Genomic DNA, 13,175 nt, shown 5'->3' with positions numbered 1-13,175 from the left:
CTGATTTACCACTCAGTCGTGGAAAAACTGTCCTGTGGGTGGTCACGGACCTTTTTTCCAAACAGGTTCATTTAGTCCCTTGTGCAGACTGGCTCACTTATTTGTGACACACATATTCAAATATCATTCCTTCCCGCGCAAGATAATCTCGGACTGCGGCTCTGTATTTGTTGCCAAATTCTGGAAAGCTTTCCTCAAAATGGTGGGGGTGGAGCAGGGTCTGTCTAGTGCTTTCCACCCTCAAACAGATGGACAAACTGAAAGAGTGAATGCTGTACTAGAATGTTATCTCCGATGCTATGTGAATTATCATCAAGATGACTGGGTTGATCTGTTGCCTTTTAGCAGAATAATAATTCTGTTCATCAATCTACAGGTTTCAGCCCCTTCCGCATTGTGTATGGCAAGGAGTTTGGCCCCAATGGGCAGGTGGATGTGTCAGGGGAGGGGGGAGGTACTGAGTTATCAGACTGGATTCAAACCATCCAGTCTACTTGGCCTTGGTTAACTAAAAATCTGGAAAGGGCCAAACGGAAGTATAAGGCTCAAGCAGACAAGCATCGGTCTCCAGGCAAGACGCTCAGGGTGGGGGATCAAAAACCTACGGTCCACCAAAAACCTACGGTCTCTGCAACCCTCCAAAAAACTGAGTGAAAAATACATTGGCCCTTTCCCTGTCACCCGAGTGCTTAATGAAGTCACGGTGGAGCTACAACTTCGCAAGAAATTAAAAAGGGTCCATCCAGTTTTCCATGTCAGTTTATTGAAACAGTACGTACCCACGTCCCAGTGGCATCCAGAGAAGCCCCCAGAGGTCCCCGAAATGGTGGGAGGGCAGGAGTACTGTGAAGTTTCCAAAATCCTTGATTCCCGCATTCATGGGGGGGGGGGGGCTTGGAATACCTAGTCGGGTAGAAGCATTTCAGTCCCGCCCATGATGAATGGGTTAAACATCGTCACATCTCCGCCCCTCGCCTGCTACATCAATTCCATGCTATGTATCCAGATAAGCCCGCCCCTCCACTGACGTAGGGAGGAGGGAGCTCTAAGGGGGGCACAATGTGAGCTCCAAGCTGGGAGCGCAGCTGGAGTCAAGGTCGAGTAGCTCAGCAGTTTGCTATGACGGCCTGCACCCCGGATAGCTGTAATCTCTCATGGGAACCAGAGTCAGCCTGGTATCTAACGGTGCCTTTCTGATGTATAACTGATGTATATGTTTCAACCTGCCCCCCTTTTCCCACTTGAGTCCTCGTCCCTTTTCCTGTAAGTTGCTGCCTTTCACCTTATGCTTCCCAAATAAATAGCTTCTTAGACAACTCTGTTTGGATGTTCTGTTGTTTGGGATTTGACAGGTGGACTCAGACCTTACACTAGCCCTCTCTCATTAGAGCTTGGAAGCTAAACAGGGTTGGCCAGAGTTAGTACTTGGATGAGAAACCAGCAAGGAAGACTGGGGTTGCTATGTAGAGGAAGGCAACAGCAAACCATCTCTGCTCATCTCTTTCTTGAAAACCCCCACTGACCTGGGGTCACCATGAGTTAGATGCAACTTGTTACTAGTACTACTGCCAGTTCTGTGCAGTGACTTGTTTTTATCATCTTATTGGAACTCTAGTACTAATTTGATTCTGTTGGTTTTTATTTTATCTTATTGTGTCCTCTCTCTCAATAGGATACTACTTGAATTTTTAGTTATGACTCAGATATATTTAGAATATTTATAAGAAAGGTTATGTTGCTGGATGAAAGTCTGTAACACTCATTACAGGTAATGGTCACAATTTGACAGATAAGGCCCATAAAAGGACAGCAAATTAAGTGCACCAAATTACAAGGTAACTTGCAGTCAGTGGCTTGGATCCAAAGGCTTTCACAACTAGCTTGGTAGACCCTGGAGGGGGGGATTGAAAGCATTTTTGACAAGCAGCTCTTCTCCTCCCTTTTCTTCCCAATGCTACATTGCAGCCTTCTTTTGAAACTGACGGAAGTTTTAAAAAACTGACACAGGATGGGTGGGGGGGGAACTGCTGCAATAAATTCTGCTGGGCACTCCCCAGCCCTTGGTGCACTTAAAATAAAGAGAAAGGGTATACATGATCATGCTCTAATGATGATTAAAACTGAATAATGAAAACAACAACAAAAAAGAAAGCTCATGATATATTTGTTTATTATTGCTCTCAAAGGGCTTGGTAGTCAAATATACAAGCTATGTTCTATTAAACCAGAAGAAAATAGTGTAATGTATAAAATCTATGCTTACTGTTCCAGTCCAAACCACTTGATATTCTTTACGAGACACTTACTGCTGTTTTCAATAATATTCTTTCATACACACTCTGCATATTTAATTAAAAAACCTATTTGAAGGGACAAACCAAAATTCAAGCCAAAAAGATGAGCTGTCATGTACTCTATTGTGCAATATCGTACACTTTATTTTTCAAAACTGATATGTCTTTCTAGAAATGTGAACAAATTAAACGCGTATTCTTTACTAGCTTTTAAAACAAAATGATTTGTCATGATATGAAAATAAAACAGAAGAAATTAATCTGCTTTTTCTCCCCCAAATGTACATGCATTACTCCCCTTAGCTTTAAGCAGGAGTTGCTCTGTATGGAGTGGAGACCGGACCCCCTTTAAAAAGATTTTATATGTGCTGTCTTCTCTGCAGCCTCTTCTTGCTCAACCCCCCACACTAAATTGTTGACATTTTTCGCTCCATTCACCACTAACAAATGCTTTTTTCGCATGAAATTGTACCCACAGCCAGGGGTCTTCCTCCTTTACAACCCCTGCTTTGTTTTTCATACTGAGTGCATTTAAAACATATTCAACCTCATCTTCAGAAAGTAATTATACAGCATCTGTGGTTTTTTTTTAAACTTTTCAAGAGTTGTTTACGAAGGATTTTTTTAAAAAGCAAGTCTGCCTGTCCCCTGGTTAGAAGTCAGAGAAAAGTAGAGGCTTCTTTGTTCAGCCGGAGAGCTTGGTTTAAAAACAAAACAAAAAGCAGAAAATAGCTGCTGAGTTCTAAAACACAGTCATGGCTGGAATTTGCCTATCCCTCAAGTGCATTTTTAACTTCTAATGAAGTTAATAACAGCTGCCCATCCTTAGACTACAGGTAGATTTTGTCACTTCTCAGACAGAACAGTTTGCCTGTTCTGGGACTGACAGTGCAATCTTTTGGTGGGAGAATGATGCAACAAAAATAGATGTACACTATGGGCTGTGATCCAAAGTATATATTTTTCCTGACTTCAAAGTGGCAAGCTGCAAACAAAAGTATTTTGAAAATTAGTAATACAAGTGGGACAGATCTGCATGCAATCAGTTTTTGCTGCTGCATTCCCCCCCACTGAAAAAACAAACACCTGTTCAGTTGGAAATCTAGCGTCTCTCTTCAGCAATAGGAACTGTGAGAGCAGAGGTGACAAGCCAGCTGCATGAACTGGTTTTCAATATATCATTCTCTCTCATGCATGCCTATCAGTTATTTTGATCATTGCCCGTAAGTCAACTCCAAAAACCTTCCATTCAGAAATCCTTAAGCAGTCAGGTACATGAGAAAGCAAAGATAAGAAATCCCCACAAATAATTTTTCCAGCACTTGAAGTAGCAAGCAAGCAAACATATTCTGAAAATTCTTAAATAAGTACAGGTATAAAAATGCAACATGTATTAGGCAAAGTAAAATAGTACACATTTACCCTTGGGTATATGAGAAAAAGGAAATCAGTGATTTTGTACAATTAAAATTTTCTGTCCGATAAGAAAGTGTGCGTTAATATCACATCTTAAGAAATAGCCTAGCCCAGCTTTGAATTCTATTCCTAGTTTAATTCACAGATTTTTCTGGTCTGGAGCAGAATTTTATCCCTGTACTGGAAGTATGTGCCACTGCCACATAGTTACAAATAGCCCCTTTTAAAAAACATACAAAAGAGCAATCTGCTCTTATGCAGCTATTAAGTATGCTTTGAGTCAGACGACGGGAGCCAAACTGATCTCACTAATTTGTAGCACAGTACACAGAAATCTGAACCCTCAGAAGTTTAGATATTAAAGACTTTAAAAAGTACTGAAGTGGCTGTTGATTTGGGTGTTCATATGTTGTGCTAAGTAGGAAAATGACACTCCAAACCTTAACACATTTACCTGGAAATCAGTTCCACTGGATTTCAGATGAAAACTCTTTCAGGTAAGCATGTTTAGGATTGCAGCCCTGGAAGTATAGTACTCAATGTGTACTCTTTCGTGTGTGTGTATTATTATTTTCAAAAACAAGGTATTTTCCCTATCCCAGTGCTGGTTGAAGATGTTTTCGTCATAAGCCATGCAGGAAGCTGAGCAGAGTGGATCTTTGGAAGAAACTCGCAAGGCCAAGGGACTGAATAACTCAGGTCACATAAATTCAAATGCTTTTTAAAAACTGTCCAAGATGTAGGAAACTGAACCCAAGCATGTTCCTTTTATTTCCTGGGACACACAGGACGAGGGGGGTGAAAAAAAATTAAAACTATATTCATACTAGTCAAATCTGGCCTAAAGAATGTGCTTATCAGTAAAGGACTTGGCCCACAAAATTCCATTATCCATTTTCTTTTGAAAATTAATAGCTATTACCTAAAAATTCTAGAGTTTTTAGTTGGCTTCCTCTCCCCAAGGAACAACTGTAAATTAACTGGAGACTGTGTTTTGCTGCAGTGTATGCATTAAAAAAAGTTGCTAAGAACTGGAAAAAATGGTTTTAGCAAGAAGTAATTAAGTGGCTCTTCTTGCATAGCAGATGTTGTACTCTTGAAAGACAAACCAGTTACCTGAAGACATATATAGTTCCATCCATTAGTTCCTTCCTCCCACCCCTGACAAAGCAGAAAAGGGGTTGTTTTTTAGCTCATTTTCTCCCCAAAACCATGAATACAATTATCCTTAGGCAGGTAAGTAGTCAACTGTTTCCTCTTCTAAAGAATCTTCCATTTTCTTCAGTCTTGGCTCAAGTATTATTAGTTATCAAGTTAATAAGAAAAGAAGATAAGTTTTCTAAGTTTCTTTCAATGAAGTAAATTCGGTACCATAGTCTTGCTATGTGTTTGGAAGTGCATCTGTAAAATCATTTCTTTTTCTTGAATTCTTGGTTGCCATAGCTGGAGCCTTTTTCTATTTCTGTTACTCCTATCAGTCTACGAACCCCAAAGGAAGCTTTAAAACAGAAAAAAAGAAATATCACAGTTATTTCAGGAGTTATTCCACAATTTATCAATGGTATAATATAAATCAAAAGCACAAAAACTCTGTGCAACATGCATATGGGGTTGGATCCAACTGTGCAGTTGTGCACAAGTGGAAGCACTTCCGCTGAATCTGTCAGGATACTGAATTCTAACCTTTCATATTCTACACGTGCGCATGGGACCGCGGAGCATGAACAGCCTTGCACAAACAGGGAAGTGAGTACCTGCCTGCTTGGGGGGAGACTGTTTCCTCAAGGGCAGAGTTGCTGCGACCTGGTCTGCCTTATGAGCTTATTTGTTAATGGCAAGTAATAATTGTGAAACTGGTTTGTGTGTTATCTGTGGAATCTGATTGTCTTTTGTACATTGTAAGCCACCATATTGTATGGCAAAAAATGGATTAAAAGTGTCCTAAATAAATATAATACAGCGATCAAGTATCTCAAAGGATTCCAACAGGTCACAGGACGAGAGGCATCCAATGCCCTTAATATGGGCATTAAATTCAGAACTTCGATCCGAACTTCAATCTAATAGCAGTGGATGTCTGTAAATACCACTGCATATTCTGCTGAATCATGAAATGGCTCAAAAGCAAGCTTCATTAACAGAAATGAATGTCTATCTTTCCTTTCTCCTGCCAAATCAAAACTTCTTTCGCCAGTTTGTGCTTGCTTCAGCACATCTTTGCATTCCTATTGTTTCTCCAGTGGGATCTGTAAATAGCAATACTGCCCAAAGACTGAGGGTAGCCATGGCTGGCCACATTACAGGAAGAAAATGAGCAATAGCTGTGCAAATCGCTTCACCCCAGTCCCCAGCCCTCACAAACAGGTCCTAAACAGTACAAACAGCAGTGTCAATGGTGCAGAAGACACCAAGTGAATTCAAAAAAAGGGAGTTTGTCCCCCAATGGAAAATAAAAACAGGATGATTATCCATTGGCTAACACTTCAAAGATGCAAATGACCGGTTCATTTTGTTATTGGTTCATTTATTAAGGCCACAAGCCTACTTAAACTGTCTTGGATTACGATCTAAAAGATAAGCACCACAAGGCTGTCCAAAGATTCGAAGAGAATAATGCCTAAAGGAGTCCATATGATGCTCTGGCTAAAGCAGGGGTGGGGAACCTCCAGCCCGTGGGCCGCATCCGGCCCGCGAGGCCATTTTGTCCGGCCCCCAGCCCGTCTGCCAAGGCCTGGAGCTGCATGGCCCACCTGCTGAGACCGGGAGCTAGCTATTGCTAGCCAGGCCCTTCTCCCGGCGCTTTGGGCTTTGCAGGGAGGCAGGAGAGCATGCTAAAAGCTGATTGGGTGACTGTGGGGGCGTTTCCCCCAAGTCTCCTGGCTTCCTGTTCCTGGAAAGTTGTTGGGGGCACCCGAATATCCTGCTGCTCTCCCCGGCCTGCGCCCTGGCAGCGGCAGCGCATTTTAAAGTTGTTGGGGGCACCCGAATCTCCTGCCCCTCTCCCCCACTCTCATTGCCCTGCCGATGGCCGCGCTGCACCCTCCGCTGGCTCGGTGGGCTCCTACGCAGCTTTCCCCTCACTCTCCCCCGAGGCCAAGGTATGTGCGTGTGTGCGCAAAGGCAGGGGAAGCTGCGGAGGTTTCTCCCCCATCGCTCCCAGCCACCCGTGCAGCTGGGGGCTGGCTGGCTTGTGTGTGTGTGTGCGCGCGCACGAAGCAGGGGGAAGCCGCGGAGGCTTCTCTCTGATTGCTCACGCGGCTGGGGGCTGGCTGGCTTGCATATATAAGTGTGTGTGTGCGTACGCGCGCACAAAGGCGGGGGAAGCCGCGGAGGTTTCTGCCCCTTTGCTCCCAGCCACCCGTGCAGCTGGGGGCTGGCTGGCATTTGTGTGTGTGTGTGTGTGTGTGTGCGCGCGCGCACGAAGCAGGGGGAAGCCGCGGAGGCTTCTCTCTGATTGCTCACGCGGCTGGGGGCTGGCTGGCTGGCTTGCATATATAAGTGTGTGTGTGCATACGCGCACACAAAGGCAGTAGAAGCCGTGGAGGTTTCTCCCCCTTTGCTCCCAGCCACCCGTGCAGCTGGGGGCTGGCTGGCTGGCTTGTGTGTATGTGCGTGCGAAGCAGGGGGAAGCCACAGAAGCTTCTCACTTATCACTCCCAGCCGCTCATGTGGTTGGGGGCTGGCTGGCTTGCATGTGTGTGTGTGTGTGTGTGAGGGGGGAAGCTGGGAACCCCTCCCTTTCTCTCCCTCTCTTTTCTTCCTTTCCTTCCTTCTTTCCCTCCTTCCTCTTCCTTCTCTGCATAGTTTCTCCAGGTGGTGGCTGGAGACCTGGCAACCCTAGCATGCCTGTATGTGTGTGAGGGGGGAAGCTGGGAACCCCTCCCTTTCTCTCTCTCTTTCACTCCCTTTTCTTCCTTTCCTTCCTTCTTTCCCTCCTTCCCCTTCCTTCTTTGCATAGTTTCTCCAGGTGGTGGCTGGAGACCTGGCAACCCTAGCCTCTCCCCCCCCCAATACCTACAACTGGTATGGCCCTCGAATTATGTTATAAATATGGAAATGGCCCTTGGTATGAAAAAGGTTCCCCACCCCTGGGCTAAAGTATTGGGAAGATGCCACGGTAGTCAATTGAGAGCTTTAGGCAAGTTACTACTCTCTTTTCAGAGCTGTAGTGAAGATAAAACATATATGGTAAGTTCCAGTGAGTCCCTGAAGACTGGGAAAGAAAAATCTACATGATACAGAAGATAGTGAGTAAACTAAAACAAGCAGTCAGTGGCACTTTAATTACTACCAAAATTAATCCAGCATGAGTTTTCATGAGTCAAAGTGGAATCAGATGAATGCATCTGATGAAGTGAGTTCTAACTCTTAACCAGATTAACACGGCTACCCATCCAGACTGTGAGCAGATTCCTTGAAGGGCTAATTGTTAGATCTATCAGCTACTAAAATACAGAGAAACCAAACAAGAAATAAATAAGAACTGCATATAACGAGCACATTCTTCTTTCTCCCCAGTTAAGGAGCGCAACCTTAATGATGATGAATAACAGTGGTGTGACTGCATTGCTGGATGCTGCCTCTCTCTTATACACACACACACACATTTCAGCTCAGAATGCCCTACAGCAAGATAAAGATTTTTCCTTCTTCAGTTTTATTACCTGCTCCAACAAAGCCCAGGAATGCAAGAATCAGGAGAGGTGATCCACTTGCAAAAATTCCAAAACCAAATTTGAAAAGAGGAGACAGGAGAATTGTGGCCCAGAAAAGAAAGTTTAGGAGAGTCCAAGGTCTTCTGGGAGGTTTGAATTGCTGACCAGGAAATATACCTTCTTGATTATACTTCTCTTGTAAAGCATCCTTGGAGAGAGAAAGGAAGAAAAGGTATCAAGAAATCCATGGATTCTGTTCAAGTAACTCAATGCTTAAAAGATTGTACAGATTTCAAAGTTTATAGATACTGTAATACAGGCATTCCTCTGTGGCAAAACAGTACTAGTCGCTATGAGAGGGATTTGTATTTTTTTGTTGCATCATGATTTTAACAACACTTCTTTCTGCAGTCAACCCAGTCCTTTCCCCCATTCATTGTTCGTACTTTCTTCTTTTACATCTATAGATCTTGTACTATTTTTTGATATCTCAGTGACAAGACACCAACAACAGAAATCAGAGCAAAGGAACAAAAAGTGTATGCTATTTCTTGGAAAGCTGAATGTGATCTAAGACTGAGTTCACATATGACATTACTCATGTCAGTTCAGGCATCACTTAATATCCCTAAGTCACCATTAATCCACCCTGTGGAATGGATTCTACTTAAGCAGGACACGAAAACTCACCATCTGATGTGTATTCTCCTGATAGCTCTCAGGTGGTAAATTTACAACTGGCCTCCACTGGCAGTTATGATTAGTGATGGATAATCTCTTCCAGCCCAAATCAGAATGGGTGTAGTTAAAACATACTTATTTTGAAGAAAGCTCATAGGTGTTTGAAAAATGTCATTTTAATTCAGACCCATTTGGATCTAGGTCCTGTCATGATTCCTACTGATTCCACTGGAAGAATAGTGGGGCCCACAATGCCTCCCTGCCCACTCTCCCAACAACCATCCCCCCAATTAAAAAAACTTACAAAGGTACGACAGAGGAGAGGGCTCATGGCAGCCACAGGGCTCAGACTCTGGTTCTGGAAGCTGCCACATGCCTCTCAGTTTCAACTGATGCCACTGCCCTTGCCTGCAATATACCTCCAGGGCTAAGGTGTACGGCTGCCTTGTACCCTCCCCACCACTTGGGTACATTTGGCGAGCGGGGGCTCTGGGTTGGAGTTGTGGCAAAACAGGCCAAAACAAGCCTACGCTAAATCAGTCTGGATTTTGGAGCCTGGGGGGGCTTTGGACCCATGAAACCTTATGTCTGAGCTGCACCCCATCAATAGCTATGATGCTTACATGCTAAGAAAGTTTTGCTTTTTATAGCTTATCAACAGCATTTGCTTCCTGCATGAAGGAGTGGTTACCATGAGAATCTACCTTTAGTCTAAGGTTTATTGTTCTCCAGAGAAGCTGCACTGGAGGAGATTAGGCCAAAAATAGTTGTGCTTTAATCAAAGTATTTCCCCATTGACTTAAGAGCTATATACAATTCACAATAGTAATTAGCTGCTGTAATTTCAGTTTCAACTGATGTGATGTGTACACAGAAACCAGTACAAATGTTTGCTTGCCTTGCTACATGACTCTTACACCAAAGATGAAAAAAGCAGTTTACAGATACTAGTTGCTGGTGAATTGATACAGAAGCTTCAAATCCATAGAAAATTCCATAGAAAATGAAAGGTTAGCTTACATCCATTCCCAAAACAAGTCCCATAAGAAGTCAGTCCCATTGATTTTAATGGCACTTACTTCCCTGTCCAGGACTGTAGCTGGAATGTGGCCATGTGAGGAGACAGCCCAGGAGAATCTATAGTAGCAAACATTCCCATTTCTTTTGAATCAAACATTTCACAACAAAGATCAACAAACTCCTGAACATCTGGTCATAGCTAACATACTTTTTCCTCCTTTGTTAGTTTGGTGATACCCCAGAGGTTGGGCTAACACATCTGTTGTGGAAATGGCAAGATTCCAGCTACACTGCAGAAGAAATGATACTTTGCATCAATGTAATCTAGCAGACAGCACTGAAATTTGCCTTTCTATGCCATTCTAAGAAATGTATATTGACACTAAAATACCCCTTGGGGAGTATGCTGGAGCTGCCACCCAAAAACAAGTGGGCCCATGCTATGGCCAAATGGGCCGCAAACAGGCTCGTAGTAAGTCAACAAGTGAAGAACTAGGACATAAGGCAACGTTATTTATATAGGTATATTTATGATATATACATACAATACATAGATCTCAGGAGCCCCGTGGTGCAGAGCGGTAAGCTGCAGTACTGCAGTCCAAGCTCTGCTCATGACCTGAGTTCGATCCTGACGGAAGTTGGTTTCAGGTAGCCGGCTCAAGGTTAACTCAGCCTTCCATCCTTCCGAGGTCGGTAAAATGAGTACCCAGCTTGCTGGGGGTAAAGGGAAGATGACTGGGGAAGGCACTGGCAAACCACCCCACAAAGAAAGTCTGCCTTGGAAACGTGGGGATGTGACGTCGCCCCATGGGTCAGGAATGACCCGGTGCTTGCACAGGGGACCTTTACCTTTACATAGATCTCAGGCATACATTCAGCAAGACCCTAGGGCCTGATAGCCATCAGCCAATTTCTTCATGTTAGCCTTGATTCCTATTTGCTGTGTGACACTTTTTTTTTTAAAGGAGCTGGGGAAAAAGTCTAGGTTATGGGAACTGATTCTCAGTGTGGGGAGAACAGTATAGCACAAGTCTCCTTTGCTTGCTGTAAGAAGCCATGTAACTAGCAAGAAGAGGCAGCAAAAAATCCTGAATGCCCCCAATTGCCCCCAAAAGGTCTTAGTGCCCCCCATATGTACATAGCCGCTGGGGGAGACTTACAGCCCCTATTAAGAATCACTGTTGTAAAGCAAGTGGTAGGATTGTTCCAAAATCAATTTTAAACTCTTTCCTAAGACATAATGCTCTCTATAAAGAATGATGATATTGCACTAGATTGTATGTATTGTTATAGAAAATTTAGACAACCTCCATTTTTTTAAAGACATTGATTAAAAAATTCTGCCTTCTAAGTGGGAAGCATACTCATCACTCAATTATCATTGTTTAAATTGCCTGTGTTTAGAAAGAGCCTTGGTTACTCACCGTGAAGGCTTCTTCTGCTCTGGGATACGGAGGCCATCTTAAGTGTTGGTGTTTCCTCTTCCTCTTGTTCGGGGAGGCAGGACCTAAAATTTTAATTGCCTATCTCTGGAGGGAACGCCCCCGCCCTTTTCAGTCAAAGACTTTCCGAGCAAGGAGTGTTACCATTAAACAGAGAGAAAGAAAGTAAAGAATAGTAGAGAAAACCTGGCAGAAATGCTTGGGGTAAGTTTTAACTTGTAATTTAACTGTAACAACATTAATAAAGAACTGTATTTAAACCCAACCTGAAACCTTGTGTTGTAGAATTTTATTGTAAGAAAACCACTGTACAGCATCCTCCTGAATTACTCAGACGTCTGGGCGGGCAAGATGGCCTCCGTATCCCAGAGCAGAAGAAGCCTTCACGGTGAGTAACCAAGGCTCTTTCTCGCTCTGGGAGAGGAGGCCATCTTAAGTGTGGGACTTAAAAGAGCTGTCCCTACCTGGGTGGGATCAGACGTTGTGGAGAATGCTCTGGAGAACCCTCCTGCCAAAGGAGGCATCAGCTGAGGCAAAAAGATTAAGTTTATAATGCCTCACAAATGTAGAAATTGAGGACCACGTTGCGGCCTTGCAAATCTCTTCTATGGGAGCTCTGCGGTTAAAGGCCGCTGACATGTCCGCACTCCTGACAGTGTTCTGTCAATCCCAAAGGAACCGCAATTTTGGCTGCTTTGTAAGCCTGAGTGATGCAAGTGGTAATTGTGCAGCTGATGGATGCACGGGACATGGGTTTGCCCTTGTTTGGAGCTGTAAGATTGATAAAGAGAGTGTCTGAGACTCTTAGGTGTTTGGTACGGTCAATGTACGTATGAAGGGCCCTTCTGAGATCTAAGGTATGCCAGATTTTCTCCTTTGGGGTTTTAGGGTTTGGACAGAATGAGGGTAGCATGATGTCCTGATTCCTATGAAAACGGGAGTTAACTTTGGGGATAAAGGGTCAGGAGCAAGGACTACTTTGTCCTTGTGAAAAGTGCAAAGACCTGGCTTAATGGAGAGGGCTCCTAGCTCAGAGACTCTCCTAGCCGATGTCACAGCTGTTAAAAACAGAGTCTTCATTCTTAACCAATTTAATGAGATGTTCCTTAAAGGTTCAAATGGATGTTGAGTAAGGGCTGTTAGAACCATATGTAGGCTCCAGGTAGGGAACCTGTGTTTGACTGGAGGTGAGATTAAGGTAAGTCCCCTTAAAAAGGCTTTGATATGGGGATGATTAGACAGTGGATAGTCTGATACTTTTGGGACAATAGTAGCAACTGCAGCTAACTGACGACATAGGGTTGCTGGGGATAAATTCTGTCATCATCCATCTTGCAGAAAAGACAGGATGTTGGAGGTAGTAGGTTTGATGGGATTAAGTTGTTTTCTTTGGCACCATCTTATGAAGGCCTTCCATGTAGCACTGTATATTCGCTTTGTAGAAGGTCTTCGGGCAGCAAGTATAGTTTCTGCTATCTCTGTGTCGTAACCTAGCTTCAGCAGGTGACTCCTCTCAATACCCAGGCGGTCAGCCTGTACCAGCCTGGATCTGGGTGAAGAATCGGCCCCTGGAGTAGGAGATCTGGTCGAAGTGGAAGCGTCCACGGTTTCGCAATGGACATCTCTAGTAGAGTGGGGAATCACGGGCGATGCGGCCAGTAAGG

At 43.8% G+C, this 13,175-nt stretch overlaps 1 protein-coding gene across 1 annotated transcript in view; it reads right to left on the bottom strand.

Moving 5' to 3' along the window:
- Positions 1-4,975: 4,975 nt before the first annotated feature.
- The window catches only part of AGPAT3 (1-acylglycerol-3-phosphate O-acyltransferase 3), a 52,779-nt gene continuing 44,579 nt past the window's right edge, over positions 4,976-13,175 (bottom strand). The window contains exons 8-9 of the mRNA XM_056858529.1: positions 8,375-8,573; positions 4,976-5,208 (exon numbers count right to left, since the gene is read on the bottom strand). Of these exons, the coding sequence (XP_056714507.1) occupies positions 5,120-5,208; positions 8,375-8,573 (288 nt within the window). The 3' untranslated portion in view covers positions 4,976-5,119. The remainder of the gene's footprint in view (positions 5,209-8,374; positions 8,574-13,175) is intronic.

Source organism: Euleptes europaea, chromosome 12, assembly GCF_029931775.1.
Source record: "Euleptes europaea isolate rEulEur1 chromosome 12, rEulEur1.hap1, whole genome shotgun sequence".
Classification (NCBI taxonomy): domain Eukaryota; kingdom Metazoa; phylum Chordata; class Lepidosauria; order Squamata; family Sphaerodactylidae; genus Euleptes; species Euleptes europaea.
This window is presented reverse-complemented; position numbering and strand designations above follow the sequence as displayed.